General features: G+C 42.9%; 1 protein-coding gene across 1 annotated transcript in view; it reads right to left on the bottom strand.

The window, feature by feature from the left end:
• Positions 1–24,886, bottom strand: part of ADAM12 (ADAM metallopeptidase domain 12) — a 179,249-nt gene that overhangs the window by 62,542 nt on the left and 91,821 nt on the right. Inside the window, exons 4-6 of the mRNA XM_010001877.1 lie at positions 18,067–18,145; positions 13,216–13,292; positions 879–1,062 (exon numbers count right to left, since the gene is read on the bottom strand). Coding sequence (XP_010000179.1) covers positions 879–1,062; positions 13,216–13,292; positions 18,067–18,145 — 340 coding nt within the window. The remainder of the gene's footprint in view (positions 1–878; positions 1,063–13,215; positions 13,293–18,066; positions 18,146–24,886) is intronic.

Raw genomic sequence — 24,886 nt, forward strand, 5'->3', positions numbered from 1 at the left:
TAATTGCAATAATTAATATTCCTAAACTATAAAATCAATTAATTCCACTGCATAAATCATATGTAGGGATGCCATTTATGTTGCTTTCCTTAACAATTTACTTGATTTACTTGATACTTGTGCTTGGTAGCACATGTAAATATAAATCCCAACGTGATTTTAATAAATGCTGAGGGCAAATTTGTGTCACTGTATAATTTCTGGACATCTAAAGCAGCCTTTTCTATCATCCCTTCCAATATGCAGATGAACTTACTGCAATATTTCCCCTTCCTGATTTGTAGCTCATTTAATTTTCTGCAATTTCCATTAGCCAGATGCATTTCATATTAAGTGCATTTCTTCCTACACAGAAACAATTACAATAATGCATCTGTAAAATAATATGGTGAGAATTTGTTTTGTCTGCATAAGACAATTCCCTACTAGAACATAAAAGTTCAAAATCTAATATTAGCAAAGCATCACAGCTATTCAGTTCTCTTCCTTCTTGGGTGGGCAAGAACTTTTCCAGACATTGCTCAGTTTTCTTTTGGGGTCTGAAATTATTTTTATAATCATATATGAACATAAATATATATTACCCTAATATGAAACCATAAGCTCTTCTGTGCTGTCTCAGTACCAAAAAGAAAGTAAAAGGCAAGTTATGCATGCAGAATCAAAAAAAGCCAAAGTAACAAAGCTTTAGCAAATTGTGTAAGCATATGCTTAATTTTAAGCATGCACTTAAGAACAGGATGGCAACAGAAATCAGGAGGTTTAATGTTGTACACAAAGAGACTCCTTGCAATTGAGTTACAGGGGACAGTGATCAGGAAATGTTACCAGCAGCCTTCTCAGCAAAGCAGAAGCACCAAAGTGCATCATCCACCTACCCTGCCAGCTTGGGAATGGTGTGCTGTGTCATTGCCACCAGGTCCCATGGCAGAGATGTCCAGCTGGTGGCCACAAGATCCTGGGGCTATTTTCAAATTCTCTGCTCGGTAGATCTTGTGTTCGCTTGTAGCACCTTCTAATGGCTCCAGAATGTAGCTTTTGTTTTCAAAAACAATAATTCCCCTGTTACAGAAGAGAACAGAGTAAGAGGCACGGTTTGCAAGAGCTAACGGATGTCTACAACAAAGTTACACCAAGTTTTAATCATGATGGAGAATGACAAGGCAAAACATTGATTTACAATGTCACGGTCGGGTGAGGCAGCAAACACCAAAGCTGGGTGTTTGCCACTGCAGCACACTCTGCTTTAAAAGCAATAGCTCAAAGAAAATGTTACTTTTCTGAAGTGCTGTACTGCAGAGCAAAACTACAGTTGGTTTTTTTTAATGTGTTTTCCCTTCTCCCAGTGAGGCATTGCCACTCCTGAGTGGAGTCATGATGTGTGTGCTTCTGTGGGCCCGTGGCAAAAGCTGAAGGTCAAAAACCTGGGGAAAGGCTTCTGTAGGAAAAGGCTGAGGGTGAAAGTCTCCACGATGATCTGCAGTCTGCAGTTTACCTTTTCAATCAAGCACTGATGCCTGCATCAATTCTGCCTGATGGAAGAGGTATTGCAGTATCAAAATGGCTTATTAAATATTGCACAGGGGGGCAGGAGAATGAAGCTCAGATATATTAAGTAGTGGATCCTTCTTTAACACATTTTACTATCCAAAACAATCATTTTTACAGCAATACCTCCTGGTCTCTGAGGTTCTCCAAGATTTTCCCTCCATTAAAGCACTCTTGTAACACTGCTGTGAGCTAGAGTTTGCAAAGAGGTGTCTAGGAACAGAAGCAACACCTTGTTTCAAGGCACAAGGGGAAGACTCAAGGACACGTGGTCAGTTCTGTCCTTCATGTGCTGCCTTCTAATCCAAAACTGCAACCAACTCATCCTACAGCCATGCTCAGGTTCTTGTGCAGGGTTCTGCCCAGTTGTTCTGAGTGGCTACAGTAAAACAGATGACAAATGGTTGAGCATCTTTCCAGTGCCTCCTGCTGAGGAAGCTGAGGGCATAAAGCTGCAGTTTTGGCTCAGCACAGCAACATAGGCAGTGTGGTGTGGGTGTTCATGATCTGTTCAGGCTGGAATAAGATTCCTGCTACTCTAGGGCATAAAGTAGGATGCTCTCCAGCAATACCATAGGGATTCTTAATAGTAATTGCACGTGGAGGATCACAGAAGACTTCTCTGCTGTACATCAGGACTGGGGCAGCATAAGAGGGCATGAAGTAGGTATGCAGACAGGGCTCAGGGGGAAATTACTGTAAAAGCAAGTAATTGAGTATTCTGTACCCAACTGCCACCCTGAGCACATCCTGCCAACCAGCCAGGGGGGTCCGAGATGCTGAGCTGGACATCAGATTTTGTTGGGTAACTGAGTGACCAGAGAAAGGCCCCATTTAAAACTCATTTTTCTGTTCAAAACTAGGGAAAAGCATTTGCTTGCAGGGTGCTGTAGGCATTCAGCTGTTAGACACCACACCAGGTAGTGCACTGCATGACTAATTTCTTCCCTATCTTTACATTATGAAGGCATGAATCCCTAAGCACTGCCATAACTTCAGCAGCAATAACTACAATCTACCTACCTGAAATTCCATGAAACCTTTAATTGCCCAAAGCAACCTTCCTCAACTCCTCTAAACTGCTCTGTACTGTCCACAGATGCTATTACACAGCAATCATTGCCAGCCCAAAGCTGGCTCTGTGTTCCATTAGTGTGTTTTTTTGGTGTGGAGGAGGTGTCTGCCCTTTTTATTTCTGTCTGCAGTGCAGCCAGGGTGAGATACAACAACCACTGTGAGACTGACACGTGTCTCTATACAATCCCACTGCAGAAAGCTAAAAAAAAAAGAAAAAAAGAAAAAAAAGAAAAAAAAAAGAGGAAGGACCTAGAAGCAGGTTAATGACATCATGAAGACTGATTGAAAACCAAAAATAATTAGGAAAAGTCTGCCCTAGTTGTTCTACTCTTAGCGAGTTGTGGGGAAGAAACTCAAAGCCTTGGTCTCCAAACCAAGTGAACTGAAATTTTAATTCCAAGCTGACTGCACAATTTTGCTACAAAACATCGTTAACATCAGGTCAGCCAAGCCAACAGATGATCATTTAACTGTTAACTAGAACACTTAAAAGTCCAAGAGAAACAAAAAAGGTCTGTAAGCCTATGATACTAGAAGCTGAGCAGAAGCATTTACAGGAGCCTGCACTACTGATCTGAACCAAGGATGAGGGGCTGGTAATTCATTTGTGGCTTCCTGGGCAAATCAGGAAAGATACATTCTGTACCCATCACACAGGCATCTGTGTGTGATGGATCACAGTGGGAAAAGCAAGACTGATTTATCACAGCACCCCTTGCAGCTACATTCAGGATACACTGTGCCCTGCATGACATATGAGAGACCTCTGAGCAGGTCACCCCCTGGTTTCAGTAACCTCATACCCTGCAGCTCTAAGTTATTTCCACATCTGCCTTATCCCTTGAAGAATATAGGAATCTAGGACAACATATTCCCTTTATTCTGATAATCAGCAAGTCTGTAATCAGCACAATCAAATAAGGATTCTTGTCTTTCCCTTGTGCAATTAATCATTTAACTTTGGAGGCAGCTGGAACCAGCAGTGGAGGCAGAAGTGCATTAGTCACTGCTTGAAATGGGCCAGCTTGACCATCTCCCTTTACTGACAACTCAAAACCCACACAAGGGTTTTATTTTTAATGTTAAACTTTATCCTGCTTAGAACATCAGCTTAAAAAACACAGAGATTTGCACAACTTTTAAAGCCAGCATCTTGGTGTCAAGAGTTCATAGCCAAAACATGCCCATAAATCACTGCCAGGTTTCCAATGAACCTCTTGTACACCCAGCTACTGTCTCAAGTAATTCAATAACCATTTCTTTACACCTCAATTTATTTAGCAGTAGAGGATATGGACAAATGATCAGATAGCAGAGTCATTAGTTTTGTTTTCAACCAAGCACACCAGAGCCAGGGCAGCCAATTCAACTTGCCACTGAGCCCCCCATCCCCAGTGACAGCACGAGCCTTTCAGACCAGTCCCACCTTTGGATATGAAGCAATGCCATGGAAAAAGAATCTGCAGATTCAGCACAAAGGAAAAATATACTTTTAATGCACACTTATCCTTTGAGTGCTGCCTACAGGATATCAGCACCTGGCTTGTGACCATCTGTAATAAGATAATGAAGATCAAATATGAATTATCTTGGCCAGCTCTCTCTTTTTGACTAATTCTATTTTCCCACAATTGCATTTTCCCCACTGATCAGTGCCAAGCACAGCACCTTAAAAGTGTAACTTCTCCAAAGCTATGGTTTCTTTCTTTCCTTCCTTGGTGTGGCAGGGTTAGCTGAACAAAACCTCCCAGTCATTCAGTACCAAGAATTTGATGCAAACAAAATAAATCCATTAGCAACTGTTTCCTTCCATTTTTGTCAGGTGTTTCAAGAAAGCCTCTCTTACTCCTACTCCATTTCTGTGTCCTCCTCTTCAACAAGGTTCTCCACATTCCTGAGTCAGCAAAGACCAAGGCAGTGCAGTTTTTCCTTTTTTCAGAAGGCATTAGTGTTAAATAAGAGATTTATATTTTTTTTCCAGTACATTAAACTACAACCCAAAAACTATACAAGGAAACACAAAAGGATTTTGGCAGCTCTGGGATTGCTTGAGCAGTGGTGATTGTTTAAGATGAACTTGGGTTACTGAAACCTGTGGGATTTCTAACAGTACTTCTACCAGGCAAAAAGCTACCAGAATTCCCAGGCTTATAAAAATTTGGGAAAAACCAATATAAAGTATACATTTTTCAGTCTCCAGGTGTCCACTTTATGGCATCTGTGTTTTCCCCAGTCCCAAACCATGGAGATGCAGGGAAGTCAGAAAGATCCTGCAAATGAGCCTGGCAGGAAAGACAAGAAATAATTCCACCCCTATCATGCTGTGATTTTCATCACTGGTAGCAGAGAAGGAGGGAAACAACCCAAATCTATATCATACAGTAAGTCCAGACATCAGCTTGTGGACCCCAAGCCAACTGGAAGCAGCTTCAGTGTGGTCTTCAGCCTGAGCTCATATTTTACTCTACTTCTCAACAGTGTTTAAACCCTGGTGGTGGTCAGCACCACATAAACCACATCCACATCTTGCTGCTGATCACCTCCAAACATCACATTTTGCTGCTGATCACCTCCAAACATGAGCAACTCCAAATTATTTGCCTGCTCTGTGCTCTTCTGTGCCATATGGACACCTGGGGAAAGTGTAAATGAGATGGCCTGTGATGGGAGAACTCCCTCCATCTCAAAGACATTTAAACCTAACGTAAATAATTAATTCATCATTAATTGCTGTTTAGCTTGCCAGGAATCTCTCAATTAGGGAAAAAAAAAGATGGAATAATTCTACTATTCAAATCATCAATAAAGTCAAATGTGATATTTTTTTTTTCTCTTAAAAAGAAAAACCAAAACCAAACTTAATGCAAGGCCAGTTGTATTTTATAAATCAACAGGCTTTAGGAAATCTCCAAATATAAGTGGGATTTTTCTTTTCCAACTTGTCAGCAGAAGCAAAGGCCCTGCCAACATAAACCATCAATGCATACTTGTCTGAGAAATTGTGATGCTGAAGTAAAACTTGGCTAGAACAGAATTATATGAAACTGTGATATATTATTCTGCTGCAATATACAGGGAAAGTTAAGTAAATCAATAAATCTGATACCCATGAATGCAATTAAACATTTGGTTTTAATGAAGCTCAGGGTTATGCTCATTTCTAAACAATACTAATAAAAAGCTCTATTACCACTGGAAGAGGAATGTAGATGTTTTCAGTTTGTAGGAAATTAATTAGACTACAGAGGGCTGTCATGCTTACACACCACATATTCCCATTAAGGCTGTCACTGCTCATGGACACTGCAAAAGGCTGAACAGTACTCAAGTGCCACCTAAAAACCTACAGAACCTCCACTTCATAACTAATGCTGCAGCTTCTGAAGCCAAGAGTGGGATCCCACAGCTGTCCCACCGTTTTGGGTGAATAAAACCATGGATTAAAATTGGAAGAGGGAAGATTTAGGTTAGACATGAGGAAGAAATTATTTGCTTTGAGGCTGGTGAGACCCTGGGCCCAGGTTGCCCAGGGAAGCTGTGGCTGCCCCATCCCTGGCAGTGTTGAAGGGCAGGTTGGATGGGGCTTGGAGCAGCCTGGGCTGGTGGGAAGTGTCCCTGCCCATGCAGGGGGTTGGAACTGGGTGATCTTTAAGGTCCCTTCCAACCCAAACCATTCTATGATTCTATGAATAGATACAGAATTGGAGCCTTGGGGCCCTGAAGGGCAGTTGTCATGATGCTCAGGATGGAGGGACAGCAGTTACTCACTGCAGTGTTTCTTTCCATGCAGGTTATGGGAAGGGGATCCCAAAGGTGTTAGGGCATTTTTATGTATTCTTCTTACACATTCTACATTCTCAGGACTTTTACAACAATGTTCCAGGCAAGGAAGTGGGACACAAACAAAAGAGGAAGAGAAATGAAGTAGTCAATGACTTGTAGTCTGTTTTAATTGGTTACAGATTAATACTACTGGGTAAAGTTAAGAAAACTGCAGACAGTTTTTCTAATGGTGTAGGTGATCTTTAGAGGTTTTTTAAATGGTTTGGTCATTCTTCAGCTTTAAAAGACCAGGAAACACAGAGAACAGAAGCTGAACTTCAGAAACAGGCAATTCACCCCTTTCTGCATTGGTTTCCCTCCTTTAAAATGGGGCAAATTTTAGTAATCATACACAATCATTATCTACTGATGAAGAGCATGACACAAGACCCAAGTAATCCTGTTATCCTCCTATCCTGCACATCAGAATCCCATTAAAATAACAAGTCTGACCCAAACCAACAAAGGGCAGCATCTGAAAGAGAGGTTAAAGCAGTAGCATTAGTGATTTTACAAATGCAGTCCTGGTAGAGGTGTTCTCACTCAGGCACATCATTAATCAAATATTTTTCATTCCAGCCAATGCCTTTCATTAACCTCCAAATATATTCTATAGCACAGTGTCTAAAATGTAGGCATACCCAGAGAATACTGTAGCAGGCACTTAATTCTTCCTCAGTGCAAGACAGATTTGTCCACAGTAATTCACATTGGACTGCAACTTTGATGCCTGGAATTTAAGGAGGGAGTAACTTGAATCTAAGGGGATAATGCAATTTCATGTCCTGCATTTGGATTGCAAGAAACAGTAATTGTGTTATCAGAGGAAGTGTCATCTGTGAATTCAGCTGGGAGGGTGACAAGACAGAGCAAGGAAAGCAGAGAAAAACAGAGAAGGAAAGAGATGTTGGCACCAGGGCTGATTTAGTGAGCCCATTTGATAGCACTGCACAGCAAATGGCACAGCAGTAAGAGCAGGCTTGATTCCAACTTGCACATCACATGAAGGATGCTTTTCCGAGTCACAAAATATATGCAAATATTTTTAGGTTTAGCATTTTGTTTCGTTTTTCAAATTCAGTGCTGCCAGGCAGAGACATGATGGAGAAAGGGCAGGCTCAGCAAGGTGCAGGTTGGTACAATTGCTAAAAGGAAAATTGGTTTTGTCCTGGCTCAAAGCAGGACATCTTCCATGCTTGTCCTGGTGGCAGCAGAGATCCTTGGGGTTGGATGGGGCTCTGAGCAGCCTGGTCTAGTGGGAGGTGTCCCTGCTCATGCAGAGGGGCTGGATCTAGGTGATCTTTAAGGTCCCTTCCAACCCAAACCAGTCTGGGATTCTGTGATCACTGTGCAGACAACTGTCAAGGAATGGAGATCCTGTACATCTCAGCTCACAGAAGTGATGGTGATCAAGGAGCTCTTCACTACTCGAACACACAGAACACAGAAGCTGTGAAACCCCAGAAGATGGATGCTTTCTAACATTAAGCTCAAAAACCTCCAGTAGTTTCACAGTCTGATAGTTTACAAACCATGTGAGATGTTTACATGAACTAAAAGCTCTTCAGAAAGTATGGAGAAAAAGTACACATCCCATTTCTCAACTGGAATTTTCTCCTCACTTCTTTTTTGGATGAAATCTCCCCTTCAGTGGGGAACTCAGGCTGGAGGGTCCATGAGAAATTTGCATTTTTTCCTCACTGGTTTCCTACTTCCATTCCTTTTTAAAATAGTTGATGTCTGGAGTGTCATGTTCAAATCCCCCCCCTTCAGCTGGCTGTGTCTGGGGTGCAGGGAGTTTAGCCAGACCATTTGAAAAATGGTCCTGTGTAGCACAACCATGTAATCCCATTAAAAACAACTGCCTATTCAGTTCTGGGGCCTTGTCCCCATCATTCTTACTGTGGACACAGCATCTCCCAGTCGCTGATGAGGTTGGACAATGACTGAATACTTTGAGACTTATTATCTAGCAATTGCACAGCTCTGAGGGATTCATGGGATTTCAGGAGTGGTTTTGTGTTTTAAAAAGGAAAGGCTTCCTGGGAGATTTGTGTCCTTGCTGTTTCTGAGAGCAGCTCTCAGGCTTCCCCCACCAGAGAGGTCACTTTGTAGCCTCATGTCCCCTGCCAGCTCCTGGCCCATGTAAATGGTGCTCTTCTTCAAGGCTGCATTTTTATTTTTTTTTTTGCAGGTATTTGCTAGATTCTGCTCTTGTAGAGAGAGTAATAGGGGAAAAATCATTCAAGTCCATCCAAATTTATCATAGATGTGTGTTGTGGCTACAGGCCAAAACTATTTGCTAAAAACTTGAAGAGCCTCCAAGCTAGATAAACAGAAAGGTATTTTCTAAGGACAGGAAGGAAACCACTTGACTTTGTCAGACCTTCACCTTCCCACAAGCTCTGTCAGTCTAATTGGCTTTCTGAGCCAGATGGAAGCTCTGGAAATCCTGATTACTATTGTTCCCATCCTGTGCATTCAGCTTTTACCATGCCCTCTCTGCCATTCAGCTCTTCCTCCTCCAGAGGAACCAGCAGGATGCATGATTATGGCATGATTATATTCTCCTCTAACCTGCAGGTTAGGCAGCTCTCAGTGCCAATCCAACTATTTCTACCATGGTGATCCCACGTGAAGCAAGGCACTTGGATGTCACCTCTGAGAGGATAGCATAGCTGGAATATGTGTCTGTGTGTCAGAGAGATGAGTCCACTTCTCACTTCTCCCTGTATTTCACTCCCTCCATCTGCCTGAAAACGTAAAGTGGTCAAACCTCTCTTACTTTGCAGATCACAGAATCACTTAATGGTTGGGGTTGGAAGGGACCTCTGGAGATCATCTAGTCCAATCCCACTGCCAGAGCACGATCCCCGAGAGCAGATCACACAGGAACATGTCCAGGCAGGTTTGGAATGTCTCCAGGGATGGAGATTCCACAACCTCCCTGAGTGGCTCCCAGTGCTTTGTTACCCTCAAAGTACAGAAGACTTTTCTTACACTTAGGCTAAACCTCCTGTTTACCAGTTTGTGACCACTGCCCCTTGTTCAGTCACTGGACACCACTGAAAAGAGTCTGGGGATCAGGAGATTTCACACATGATGCTTCCTATGGCTCCTCAAGGAGCAGCCAGGTCATATCTACAAGCTACCAGCACATCTGAAATGCTCAACCATGTGGCTGCACTGAAAGGAAAAACTTGGTGGCTGTAACACCTCAGAGCAAGGTGCTCCAGCTCAGCACCTTGTCTCTGGCCTTGGCCAACAGCTGATACTTAGGGGTAAGATGCAAGCACAGCTGGTACCTCCAGCTCTGACAGCATAAGTGTCAGGGACACCTCTGGGTTTGACAGCCCTGGAGAGGTTACTCTAGCTCCCCTCCCCAAATTGTCTCATCTTTTTGATACCTACTGATATTTTTCACACTGACACCCACCTGTGACAGTGACCTCCACAGGTCCATTGTGTGGTGACCAAAAAAGGACCTTCCTTTGCTCTAAAGTTTCATTCTATGCCTCCTAATTTTGGAGTTACAAAAAATATTCAGTAATTTCCCCCTCTCCAGCATGACATCCAACCTCATTTCATCACACCCCTTTTCTTCATCATCTCCTTTCAAAAGTGACAAATCCTAGCCCATGTTGGATAAAAGCTGTTCCAGACCTTTGATCATAACTGTTGCCCTCCTCTGCACCTTTTCTGGATAGAATGGTTCCTTCTGTGAGGTGGGGATGGGCAGGGAAAACCCAGGGCTGCAAGTAGGATTCAAGATACGAGTGCACAATGGATTTATAAAGTGGTAATGAGGGGGTTTGTTCTATCCTCTATTTCTGTCTCACTAATTCCTAGGATCCTTTTGCTGCTTTGACTCCTGCTGAGCTCAGAGGCTTCAGATCATGCAGAACCCATTCTTCACGACTAGTTTCCTGTCTTTTAATGAACTCTCTTAATCTGGAGGAAAAGGCACTGGCCCTGCCTGGCCACACCTGGAGCAGTGCCTGAGGAGCCTGTCTAGTAGGAGGAGGAGGAGATTAGTGCTCTGAGGTTTCAGGGAGCTAAGAGCTTGCACTTCTTCCATTAGATGGTTTGCAGGCACTTAAACTTTGGTCCCATGCAACAGCTTTGTGTGAGGTAGGTAAAGAATCATTAAATGAATTGCACAGATGGAGAATCTGAGACAGAGAGATTTGTCCATTTCACTTAGAAACTGTCACAAAGCCAGGAACAGACCCTGGAGCTGAGACTTGTCTTTCCTACCACTGGCTGCTGCAGATGAAACAGCTGCCCCAGGGACTGTCCTCACCTGCAGCTTCACGGCCACACGATGCCTTATGTCTCTACCCCTGCAGTCTGCAGGCTTTACTGTGCTGTGGAGAACCAAGAATCCCCACTCCAGCAAGTTGGTGGGCAAGTATACTGTCCTACTCTACCCTAATCCTACTCTCATCCTACCCTAATCCCATCCTATCCTATCCATAACTATTCTTCCAAGCTGCAATACCAGTAACGTTGCCAGCAAAGTAAGCCATGAAGTAATTTTCAACTGTCCTATTTATACTCATATGATTTCAGACTGGATCACACATTGTAAATCAGAGACTCACAGAATGGTTTGGCTTGGAAGGGAACTTTAAAGGTCATCTAGTCCTTCTGCAATGAGCAGGGATGTCTTCAACCAGGTCTTTCCAGCCAAATTCCCAAGAAATGCATTGCCACAATAATGCTGTGGTGGCAGGGGTAGAACAGTGACCTGTGGGCCTGGTTCTGGAAGATGCTCAGAGCTCTCAGGACCTCAGTGCAACCACCTGGGGTTCACACCACCTGACTTTTTACTCCTAACCAGCTTTAAGTAGAGGGTCTGGGTGGTTAAAGGAGCTGAGAGTGCATGATGAAAACTTTCAAACAGACATTGCTGGCTCAGATCAAGCACAAGTAACGACTGGAGGTTGTTACCATTGGCTGTCAGCCTGTGAAATGAGTTTTGTGGAGTAAGTCAAGAGGTGCCCTTGTCACAAACTGTTCTCACTGATAGATACTCTCTTAACCAACCTCAATAGCAAGTGCAGCAGCTAAATGGACATGGATGCTGAGATATGGACTTGGGTCTTCTCCTGCGAGAGGAAAATATGTTGGCAGGGAAACTTATGAAAACTTGTGCTGAAAAAGATGCTGCTACACTTTTCCTGTAAGGGGAAGGAGCCTCACACTGTCATCTTGTACTTTGGGGATTTATATGTGATAGTGCCAAGTGAGAGAGAAGTATCACTGCCAGCATGTGCTGCCAGGGCACCCCTGACTCCTCAAAACTGGGGAACAACTCAGTGAGCTCCATGGTAAGAAGAGCACATTAGAGAAGAAACTAAATATATTTAATTTGGAGAAGAGTAATTTCACTTGAGAGTTTTACATGCCTTAACTCTGGGACAAGATACTGATGTAGAATCCCTCACAGTGCAAATCTTCCCTGTGGACCTCACAGCAATGGGATCCCCTTAGACAAAATACCTACAGCCCTGCACTGTATTTTTGCAACCTGCCATGGTCTGTGCAGGGGGTTAATTAGAGTAAACTTGTGGAAGATGCTAGATTCACACTGAAGCATCCATAAAACCCCTTTCCATATGGGAATGAGCCACAGGAATCCCATCCACTAGAGCAAATGTGTCCTGGTAACCAAGTGTTTGCTCTCTCTGCTGCTGTCATGAAAAGCCCTGAAAATACCACTATTGCACAAAATGCAAAATCAAGGGAAAAAGGCTCCAGCTACTCCTGCTGTTTGTAGATAAATTAAACAAACCCAGAGAAGGTTGAGAAAGCTGGAAATCTGACAGGAAAACCGGGTTTTCCAGGGAGAACACTAGAGCCAATTTACAGCTAATTACTGTGATTTGGGACAGCTCTGTGAGTAAATACTGGTCTCTGATTGTCCAAGTAAGGAAGATAATTGTTTCCTGAACTGTGTCCATTGTGTATTTAATGTGTTGTCAGCCTGTTCTTTTCTCAACCTAGGAAGAGGTTTGGGTTTCAGCAACATGAATCTGCTGTTCTTGTTACCAAATTGCTAAAATCTTGATGCTGAGCATCATACCTGCCATGAAAGGAATTTATTGAGCTCCATAGCCATGTTTGTAAAGGGAATGATGGGAATTCTGGACAATGCATGAGCCTGCAGCTGCAAAGCAGTCCTGCCATCACTGGTGAAACAGCTTGGAAGACATGAAGGGCTTGAGAACCACCAGGCACTGCCAGCCCAAAAATCATGGAATCATAGAATGTGTGGGGCTGGAAGGGACCTTTAAAGGTCATCTAGTCCAGCCCCCCCATGCAGTGCACAGGGACATTTTTAACTAGACCAGATTGCTCAGAGCCTTGTCAAGCCTGACCTTGAATGTCTCCAGGGATGGGGCTTCTACCACCTCTGGGCAACCTGTTCCCATGATCCACCACCCTCAGTGTAAAGAATTTCTTCCTAAGGTGTAATCTGAATCTGCCCTGCTCTAGTTTAATACCATTGCCCCTTGCCAAGAACTGCACTGCTGCAAAAGGGGGTAAACAAGGGAGAAGGGTCATCATGGAAACCCCCCAGAGGGTCTTTCCTATTTCTTCTTTCTCTGCAGAGCAACCAGCAGGAAAATATGTTCACAGAGATTCTTACCTTCATTTGAAAAAGAAGATTTCGGGACATCCATGAAAAAATACAACAAAATTCCAGGGGTACTGGGCTGATTCCTTAAAGAGGGTCAAGTTATGAGTGAAATGGTGACTCACCTGAGTCCTGAGCAGGTGCTGAGGCTGACGGAGGAGCCGGGGAACCCTCGCACGTGGCCGTGGTAATAGCAGTGACCCTGATGGCAAAAGAGAAAACCTTTCAGGAAACATAAAACCTCGTTCCCCTCTTGCTTTCTCAGGGTTTTTAAAGCTGCTTTCAGTTGCACTCAGAAGCACATTGAGGGTACCTTTCCTGCCCCACCAGGTATTCCCTGTATCTAACAGTCCAAAAGGCTCCTAAATGGAAACCTTAGGGGATTTTAAGCCCCAAAAGTTGGGGTACTGGGGCTTTTGTTGTTGTTTTGTCATTGGTTTTTGTTTGTTGTGGTTTTGGTTTTGTGGTTTTTTTTGTGTTTTGTTGTTGTTTTTATTTTAAAGAAGGTCAACAGTATTTAAATTACAGGACTGACAACCTTTTTCTGTGTTATTTTATTTAAAGCTACAAAATAGAACATTGTATAAAATTAATCAGATGAACAAACCTGCTGACACATTTTAGTACTTTCTATAGGCACTCATTCTTTTCATTTAAGGTCATTTACATCTATGTATGCCTATAGGAGGTAGCTATGTAGAAAGCAATGTATAAAAAACCAGCCAATCCCAACCCCGTAGCTTGATAAAAAAGAGCAGAGAAAGGGGAAGAGAAACAGGTTGGAAAGGAAACTTTTTATTGAATTACCCACTGAGTGGCTGCACATTCTTTGGAGGTACTAAGAATAAGAAGGTCTTCTATTTGGAGAGGCAACAATCCAATTTCATTTTGCAGCTCAGTCATTGTATTTCCTTAATAATTCACTGCTTGCAAAATGCACCCACAACAGAGCTACTTTCTCAGCACATACACACATCTGTCTGGAATCCAGGTTAATTTTATTGTTGACTACAGGTTATATTACATTCCCAATTTATGTGACTGGCTGGAAAGCAATGGTTGTGTCAGGGCCAGCATTTCTTTTCTCATGACTCCTTTGAATGCCACTTGGACACTGAGAACACTGTTGTAAAAGGTTCCTATCTTATTAGTGCAAAGGAAAGTTATCACTCATGTTTCAACCTGTCATCTCACTGTGCCTTTTTATTACTTGGTTCATTCCCGTCCAACTAGCTGCATTAATTAACCTTTTCAGGTTTGGGGCATGGTTTTCACTCACAAAATCTCACATAGCAGACTTCTAAAGACCACCTTGATTTTGTTAAAGAAAGCAATAACCAAGCAATAAGGAGGATGGAATAATCCAGATATTAATTTTCTGCAAATAAGGTTTTACCATGAAAAATATTTGCTTAGAGCATTTATCCAACATGAGCAACTGAACCCGGAGCAGCAACATGTGACCTTCTAAATACAAATCTCAGTAGCTTTTCTCAGTGAAAGAAATGACAGAAACATGGAATAGCTTTTTACTCTTGGGCATTTTTATCATCACTACCCATAAAGAGTCAGACATGAGCAAGGATAAAGCCACAATAAAAAGGAGGAAGTCATAGGCTGAATTTTTGGGGATGATTGCCTCAGTTACAATTGCTATGGATCCCAAAGTTTTCAGCATGAGTGTACTATTTCACTTTATTTTAATGTTATCAGTCACACACATCCTGCTGCTCAGACAACAGCAAAACCAACACCCCCACCTCACCAGTGACTCTCAGGCAGTGACCCTGAAATAGCCCCAAACCAAAAATAAAGTTGGTTTATTCTTGTCACTTCAAATAAGTAGAAGGCAGAGGTGCAGCTCAGAACTCTTGAGAAGTCAGTTCTTGGGGTTTAGCCTCATCAGTGTTAGGCACAGTCCTCCATGAGCTGATACCTCATCCCCCCCAGCCCAGCTGTCTTTATCAAAGAGTGAATTATGGCCAAGGCTCTGATTTCTCTCCCTCTCCACATGCAACTTGTCACTTGATTAACTCTGAGCTCCTGGTTGTGGCCCATTTCACAACTGCTCTGAGATCTGCCTGCTGTGTGATGCCAAAGTTCAATACTGAAAATGTAAACTTATCAGACCATGGCCTGCAATTGGACTGGTAGAAAATTGATTTCTAGCTCAGTAACTCCCCTGAACTGCAGGTTTATTTTTTTCCTCCTATCAAATATTTTTATTCCTGTAAACTAGTACATAAAATGGATGACCCCCCTACAATAAAATAATTACCATGGCTGACTTGTCATACCTAAACCAGTATTCTGCCCTCACTCTAGATTATTTAATAAATACCAGTTATTGCCAACTGCAAATTTCTCAAGTACTATAGACCAGAAGAACAGCCTGAGCACTGACTCATGTGCTAGAGGAACTCCCCAACTGACAGGTCCACCAACATGGCTTGGTCAGATCTCACAGAGTTACAGAATCACTTAGGCTGGAAAAGACCTTCAATATCACAGAGTCCAACCATTAACCCTACTCTCTCAAGTCCAGCACTGAGCCATGTCCCCAAGTGCCACATCTAGATGACTTTTAAACACATCCAGGGATGGTGACTCAACCAGCTCCCTGGGCAGCCTGTTCCAATGTCTGAAAACCCTTTCAGTGATGAAGTTCTTCCTAGTATCTAGTCTAAACCTCCCCTGGAGCAGCTTGAGGCCATTTCCTCTTGTTCTAACACCAGTTACTTGTGAGAAGAGACCAGCACCAACCTCTCTACAACACCCTTTCAGGCAGCCTCCTTTTCTTCAGACTAAACAGCCCCAGTTCCCTCAGCTGCTTCTCATAAGACTTGTTCTCAAGGCCCTTCACCAGCTTTGCTGCCCTTCTTTGGACATGATCCAGCACCTCAATATCCTTCTCATGGTGGGTTGCCCCAAACTCGACACAGTATTCCAGGTGTGGCCTCACCAATGCCAAGTACAGAGAGATAGATGATCACCTTTCTGGTCTTGCTGGCCACATTATTTCTAATACAGGCCAGGATGCCATCTGCCTTCTTGGCCACCTGGGCACACTGCTGGCTCATATTCAGCCACCTATCAATCAGAACCCCCAGCTCCCTCTCTGCTGGGCAGCTTTCCAGCCACTCTTCCCCAAGCTGGTAGTGTTGCCTGGGGTTGTTGTGGCCCAAGTGCAGGACCCGACACTTGGCCTTGTTGAACTTCATACAATTGACCTTGGCCCCTGGGTCTAGTCTGACCAAGTCTCTCTGCAGAGCCTCCCTGCCCCCAGGCAGATCAACACTCCCTCCCAACCTGTAGTTGTCTCCAAACTTACTGAGGGTGCATTCTATCTCCTCATCAAGATCATTGGTTAAGATGTTAATCAGAAGTGGTCCCAACACTGTCTCCAAGCAGTTTGACTAAGTAGCTTCTCAATGGGAAACTGGATTCCTTTCTATATTGATGCCCTCAGTGAAAAAGAGATATAAAAGCAAAATCACAGACACTTATCTTGTTTAAACCATATTGAGGCATTCCACAAAAAATGAATTCACTGATGTCTCAAAAAACATTTCAGGCAGCACAATTCATTGTCAGTACTAGTCATGACTGACTGCCAGCATGAAACTCAAGATTTTTTCTCAGCACAGGACAGGCTACCTACCATTAGCTGTACCCATATTCATGTTAAAGTAGGATAATCTGTCAAAAAATCATGTGCTTTATTCCTCTCCTTTTCCTTCTTTTAGGGGTCTATACAGCCTTCCTATTTCTAAAAGAAATTAATATTTTCTACTAAGCTGATTCTGAAGAAGATATCCAGCAAAAAAGAGAAAACACTAAAAGCTTTCAAAATGATTGCTCTCCTTGGGAGGTCTGGGACAATGATGAAGATGCTTTTTCAGAAATAAGATGTTCCGCATAAAGAAAATGCCTTTAGCTGATACCAGCCAAGCCACTATGGATGGGAACACAAAGCCTGATGCCTCTTCTAACAGCATCAATCAATAAGTAACGTAATGTAACGACAGATTTTAACAAGGATCATGTTAACCATGTATTTATAAATATACATATACACTTAAATATACACATACATACATACATCATAGAATCACAGAATCTGAGACTGGTTTGAGTTGGAAGGGACCTTAAAGATCACCCAGTTCCAACCCCCTGCATGGGCAGGGACACCTCCCACCAGCCCAGGTTGCTCCAAGCCCCATCCAACCTGCCCTTCAACACTGCCAGGGATGGGGCAGCCACAGCTTCTCTGGGCAACCTGAGCCAAGGTCTCACCACCCTCACACTAAAGAATTCCTTCCTCAAATCTCATAGAAATCTCCCCTCTTTCAGTTTGAAACCATTTCCCTCTTGTCCTCTCATTCCATCCTTTGTAAAAAGTCCCTCTCTAGCTTTCCTATAGCCCCTTTAGGCACTGGCTGCTGTAAGTTATATGTGTGAGTATATGTATGTGTATATATATATATACACACTTTTAAAAATTAATTTTTTAAAAAGTATATCCATAACAATCTCATGCTCTGGTTTAAAAATTAAACTCAAACAGCCAACCTTGTCTCTCAAACCCCAACTGTGGCCTCCCCAATGCAGAAAGACACTCAAGCCTTCAAAACCATCTGCACCATGAAAATCAGATAGTTAGGGCTTTGTTCCTATCAGGACTTTTCTCCATAACTGATCAACAGTGGTTGCATTTATTGTAAAATGTTAAGGGGTATATTTCCAAGAAGCTAAATAAACCCAACAGATTTTAAAAGTCACCTGGTTAAAATCCCACAGGTTGCCTTTAAATCATCTCTCTAAAAAACCACGTGTAGGATCACAGCAGTGAAAAAGGTACTGAAGGCAATACTAAGGAAAGATCACACGTTTCATCCACATGAATCAGATCCTGGCAGTGAGCACTTTGGGTTTGAAGGATGAAGCATCACCCACCCAGGCAGCACCAACCTTACCGTGTAATTGCGCACGAGGACAACATCGGTGCCGTCCTTCAAATAGTGGGTTTCTGTGAAGCTCCTGGCTAACAGGCCCCTGAAAGAAAAAAATAATAGAGCAGACATTATATTAAGGCCACATCACCTTGACTTTGTCCTTTAGTGGCTCTGCTTGTGCTAGCAATCAAAGCCAGGCATGAGGGATGCGGTGACTGCTGGGGCTGTGCGCGAAAGGAGGAAAAATAGAACTTCAAATCCCAGCCCTGCAGGACATGAACGTTTCCCTCCTTCCCTGAGACAAGACTACAAGTTTCCAGACTGCTTTCTCTGCCAAATGAGGCCTGAGCGCCAGCACATCTCAGTCTTGAAGCTTCCATGTAATTTTCAGCACGTTTAACATTAAATCTGAAATCTAGACCTTTGGAGTATTGTTCGGTAACGGTGGTTTTTGCAACAGGAAAATGTTTTCCCTCTGTTCCGTGTTTTACTGCATAATGTGTTGTATTCCTCAGCAAGTGACCACCCAAAGACTAATTTAGCCTTTGGTAAATGAAACAAACTTCTTCCACTGATGTCCAAGGAAAAACACAAGAACATTACAGAAGTTGGAGCACTGGATTGATTCTGATCATCTGAAAAGGATATTCGGAAACGGAAACATAACAATGTGAAAAGATGTATCAGGAGACAGTAAAAGACTGTGTCCATGATGAGACATTTTGTTCTCATTCTCTGCACATTTCCCTTCCTGCCTTTAGCAACGACACAAAACATTTTGACTCGCAATTAGTAGGGAAATCTCCAGAGAGGAGCCTGTGTGTGACAGCTGTGAAAACTTTTCTTTGTAGTAAACTTATGGAATAGGGAAAACAGCATCTGTTTTGCCTTTTTTTAAAAAAAATAATAAAAAAAGTCTTGCTGTTGGTCTGTTTCAATTCCTTATCTAACGAGCATTTCTAACCAGAAAGGTTAGAAGGAAAGCCAGAAGGAAGAATTCATACTCAGTTTCACTCCTAACAGAGGTGCTAACCTACATACAGCAACACAAACATGCTTGAGTTTTGACAAATGCTTTGGTGAAATGCAAGAGCACAATACTGAAGAAACCAAAGATAAATGCTACCAGCACCTACCAAAAATTGGAGAGCTTGGAATATTGAAAATCTTTGGCACAGCATTTCACAATATTCTGTTCCCCTTCATCGACAGATTTCTCCCTCACAGACCAGGCCCTTTCATTTATTTAAAGCTGGTTAAAGTTGCTCTTTTTCATATATTCAAAGAATCATGTTTATTTTCATAGACTCACAGACTGGTTTAGGTTGGAAGGGACCTTAAAGATCACCCAGTCCCAACCCCCCTGCATGGGCAGGGACACCTCCCACCAGCCCAGGCTGCTCCAAGCCCCATCCAACCTGCCCTTCAACACTGCCAGGGATGGGGCAGCCACAGCTTCCCTGGCAACCTGGGCCAGGCTCTCACCACCCTCACAGTGAAGAAGTTTAACTTAAATCTCCCCTTTTCCAGTTTAAAACCATTAAAAACATCCTAGTGTGAACTAGTACACAGTCTCAGCACACATTTCCTGCACTTTGTATAAACATTAAAGCTAGAACATGAACAAACATTTAATTTTCACTATTGATTTATTTGCATCACATTCATATCTGACGTCTGAGTTGTGATGAGGACCTGGTAGTGCTAGGAACTGTGCAAGCAGTTATTGTAGAGAAAACTCAGCTTCAAAAGCCTCTATCTTAAGGTAGGAAAAAATCATAAAATAAATGAAAAGAGACCAAGAAAAGAGAAGGAAATGGCAACGTCAAAAGATGAAGATAGCAAAGCTCCAGCACGATGAGTACTCAAGCACAGTTTCTCACTTTATATTTTTCAGTTTGTGGGAAATATCAGCATTTAATAGATACCAAATGTTAAAGCACTGCAGCATTTAGTGAGTTGTGCAGGAACTGCTCTGGATTTCAGCCACCCCTTGAGCAGGACTTGATTGCCCAACCAAGCATCTAGCATTGATTTATATGTTTCACCAACCAGCTCCACAGGGACATCTCTAACTCCCTGTGGGGTCTCAGAGGGCCCCTGGCACCAACATTTATCTCACCTCCTGTCTCTACAGCCCTTTGGAAGGCCTGTCTGAAACAAAGCATGCTGCTTCCTATTCTCACAAAGAGCAGCTGTTTTCTTAATTATAATTTATATGATAACACTGCTAAGTTCTGCACTTAGCAGGCAGTAAGTACCTTTGCAAAAGCAAAAGGTAAGATCCCATCCTTGTGGAAGCCAAAGGAGTTCTGCTGGGCACTTCTTGGAAATGGAACTTCATACAGGATACCTGAGTGGTTTTTCTTTAATGAGACAAAGTACAGGCAATACACTTGCTTTGTGCTCTGCTGTTTGACAGCAGTGATGATAAAGGTGACCTTTCTACTTCTGTTCACTCTACCCTCAGGCACAGAGTATTTCATAGATCTGCAGATTTTAATAGCAGAAGGGAACACTGTGACCAGCAACCTGACCTGTCGCGTTCCAGCCATCATTTGACTTGAATTAATCTTCTAGTACAATGACTGTGATGGAACAAGATGTATTTTTTTTTCTCTACAGAGCCCTTGTCTAGGTCTCCCATGATGAAGAAGGTATCACAAGCCAGGTAAGTTTTCAACAGTTAAGCTCCATGTATCTACCTTGGTTGTGGCAACATTCAGTTTCCAACCATCAAGTCCCATTTCCTTACATCAAGGCTCCATTTTGATTTGAGCCTTTCCAGGACAGTGGTATTTACAAAAATGAGGAAATACAACAGGTAAACACATTCCTGGTGTAGCTATCATGAGTCTCCCTATCAGGAGGAAAAGTTTGCTCTCTGTCCTGATTAAAAAAGCAGTTGAACAGAAGACTTCCCAGTGTCAGCAGCAAAAGGCTGGTAAGAGCACCAAGGTGATGTCCCACTAGTGGAGTAACCTAATAAAACAAAAAATGTGCCCCAATGTAGAAGCCAAAGTAGGATTTCAAATCACTGAAGGACGTTTTCAAGAAAATGAGAAACTTTTGATGATTCTGCACCAACACTCCTGCAGTTGAGTAACAAAGACATCACTGCTGAGCAGTCTGTTTTCCTGCCACATACGGGACTAGTGCTGGTTTGAGAGCAAGCCAGAGGGAAGGTTTCCTCCGCACTGTAGAGGCTGGGGACCTCTACAAGACACGTGGCCAGGAAGTCCAATGATTTCTGGCAGAGAAACAAGTTGTTATCCCCACTTTCAAAGTGTCTCATATCTTAAAAGCTGTGCTGCCACATAAACAGGCAGCATTAGTGCCCAGGGACAGCAAGTCATGTAGAGGCATTGCTGGAAAGGTTATGAAAACTGAGTGTAACAAGGGCTCAAATTCCACAACTGAGTGTGCACCACTTCACTTTCCAATTCTGGCAGTAATTATTTACATACCAAACAATTCAACATAAGTATCTAGTAGGTAATTTCATTACTCTGCCACCTCCCAAAGATATTCAATGTAGCAGATTGATTTACGTTTCAGGTTTTGACCCACAGTAAAGGAGATAAATAGAGGAAAGTAAATTAATTTAGATGGCAAGCTACTTAACCTAATTGGATCAATGTAAATCTGAAAGAGCAGGGATCAAAATAACATTAATATATGATAGTGCAATTCATCACCATGTCTGGAGTTTCCAATGTTGTCATCTACAGCTCTCAGCAGTACCAGATGATTATCAATTTTTTGCACTGAGTGAAGAGGCAGAAATAAATGGTACTGAGAACAATACAATTAAAAAAAACATCAGCTGAAGCAACACCACAACTTTCCCATTTATTCTCTGAAGATGCAGAAGTGCAAGTCTGGAGTTCAATTACCTACGTACTCAGTCCCTGTATTTGTCAGTGCTGTGGATTTTTTCACCTACTTCCCAACACCAAATTAACAAGTAGAAGCCCTGATGGCCCAGAAGTTTCATCCTTCATGATCTACGACAGACACAGCAGAGGCTTCCTCATCCTGTAAATCAAGAGGATGTTTACCTGTCAGGTTTGCTGGTAGCTTTTCAGGTGTCAAGCAGCTTCCACTAACCTAAGCCTCAGGAATAAGATGAACGTTATTTAAACTTCTAACCCTCATCTCCCACAACGTGAAGTCTTAGGTGGTTTGTTTGGGCAGCAGGAAAATGTCCTCTTTTAAAGACATCATATTTTTTACTGCATCCATTTAATGACAGAAATGGTAATTTAACACACTGCCTCTCACTTGCAAATGGGAAAATCAGGCTCTGCTCCCCAGGCACCAATATATTATTTCAAAAGGTTATAATGATATTTCATCACCCAAGGAGAGACAGAAAGACAGAGTTGCAGAAGTTAGAAATAGAAAAAAGTCTAGTGGATCATACAGATACAGCCTCCCTGGAAGCCAAGGATGCTGTGGATCAAGTTAGGTTCTGTCTCATTGGCTTCAAATGTCTGGAGCAGTGGTGATCCCACCACTTTCAAAGGGACATTACTCTGCATTCCAAGGGATGTTACTGTCATGATGCATTTCCTGATATTCAGCTGTTTCTAGTTTTTCCTCGTTGCACTTCTTTCACTAGCTGAAACAATTTCTATCCCTTCTTGGTACATAGACCATGCAGATTATTATGAAATTCTCCCTTAACAATCCACGTGCCAAGTACAACATATCAGGCTATATAAAATGAGAAGGGCTGTGTGCTTCCATATTGGTGCTTCTCAGGAGAAACCTCAGCACTATCAGAGTAGGAGCAGACACCAGGGTTTTGCAATATGGGAGAAAGAGGTAGATAAAAACCTAAGGAACAACTCCCAGCACACAGGCTTGGTTTCGGGTCTGTCTTTTAGGATGAAACCTCTGTGGTTGCCCTCCCTGTTTCAGGTCACATCCTGCAATACAGATAAAAGGGGAAAGGCACAAACATTATTATCCACTAAAACACATCTACAAGGGTCTCAAAGCTGCTCTGTGAGCCTGAAGTGGCACCTGGCAACTGAGATTCACCAGGGCTGCTTTGAAGCCAAACAATATGGTCTCTGGATAGACTGCCCAAGCCCACCCACCATCCTCATCAGTGACCTCATCAATGTTTACAAATATGTAAGGGGTGAGTGTCAGGGAGATGGAGTTAGGCTTTTCTCAGTGATGACCAGTGATAGGACAAGGGGTAATGGGTGTAAATTGGAGCATAGGAGGTTCAAGGTGAATATCCGAAAACATTTATTTACTGTAAGAGTGACAGAGCACTGGAACAGACTGCCCAGGGAGGTTGTGGAGTCTCCTTCACTGGAGACGTTCAAAACCCACCTGGATGTGTTCCTGTGTGATGTGCTCTAGGTGGCCCTGCTCTGGCAGGGGGGTTGGACTAGATGATCTTTCGAGGTCCCTTCCAGCCCCTAAGATTCTATGATCCCTGGGCTGTGGTGTGATCTGCCTACTGCCAGGGAAGCTGTGGCTGCCCCATCCCTGGAAATGTTCAAGGGCACATTGGATGGGGCTTAGAGCAACCTGGTTTGGTGGGAGGTGTCCCACTAGATAATCTATAATGTCACTTCCAACCCAAACCAGTCTGTACTTCCATGATTCCTGTGACTTCTTAAATCACGACAGCCAGCTGCTTTACCTACTTGGTAGGAACATCCATCATCATAAGCCACAGGTGGTGCAAGGTGGACTCAGACCTGACCATGGTGCTTCCCTTCTCCTCAGGCACAGTTTGCAGCTCAGACATCCCACCTTTACTGACAGTTGTTACTCTTTCTCCTTCTCCTAAATGATAAAGTGTCTGTTTTCTCCCCTACCCAAGTAGTGCCTCACTCTGTTGTCCAAATTCTAGTTACAAGATTTCAGGCTGTGCTTTTTAAACCTTACCTACACGTAGATGAGATGAGGAGGGTGAAACAGAATGGCATACAGGCAGTTATAGAAAATGTCACCTACACCTCTGCCTCCTGACACTGGTGTGCTCCATTAATTCTTCAGAGTGTCAATCCAGGTCATTTTGACCTTTATAGTGGAATTAGCAGCTATTTCTTCAATTGTTGCATGTCTGCACAGGTATATCCATAGGAATAAACAAGTCTGGTAAGCTTGCTGCTGCTGCAGAGGTGGTGTCAGTGCAAGGACCTCCTGATATTCACAAAAGTGATATTCACAGAGGAGTTTTCAATTCTTCTTTCTCATTAAAACAGAAGGAATGAGTGAAGCATGGGTAATGAGTTTCCCATGCACAGGCACCTCACATCATCCTGTTCACAAAACCACCACGTGTTCTTTAAACATGTCACTTTCTTTCCCCTTGTTCAATTATCTTAAGTGATTTGAAATGCTTTTGGACCTTTTCCCAGTGAATGTCTCCACTTCATAATATCCTATCTGCTGCACTCCAGTGTGCTGCCATAGAAGGGCTGCAATGTCAGAAATGAAGAACCAGAGAGGAAGAAATTCACAGGGCTTAATTAGCACAACAATTTGGCGGGAAAGAGGAGTAGAACAAAACTGTAACAGTCAGGAAACCAACCAAGCATCCAAAGTTTCAATGGTAACTCTCTGGTAGGAGCCTCTGTCCTGCTTCACATGGTCCCTAGGTAGACAATTTGAGTTGCTCATATGCTACAGGTGAAAAATATGTTATTTTGATGTGGACATTAATGTAAACCTGAGTCTATCAGAGTCCATGTTAAAATCCCACCTCATCCCCCTGCAGGAGTGGCACAGTATCTGGCAGGAAGAGCCAGATTTTATAAACTTGAATTACATGGTTAAAAAGCAAGAGCAGAGTTGTCCCTGGACAGTG

Source organism: Chaetura pelagica, unplaced genomic scaffold, assembly GCF_000747805.2.
Source record: "Chaetura pelagica isolate M959 unplaced genomic scaffold, ChaPel_1.0 scaffold477, whole genome shotgun sequence".
In the NCBI taxonomy this organism is placed as follows: Eukaryota; Metazoa; Chordata; class Aves; order Apodiformes; family Apodidae; genus Chaetura; species Chaetura pelagica.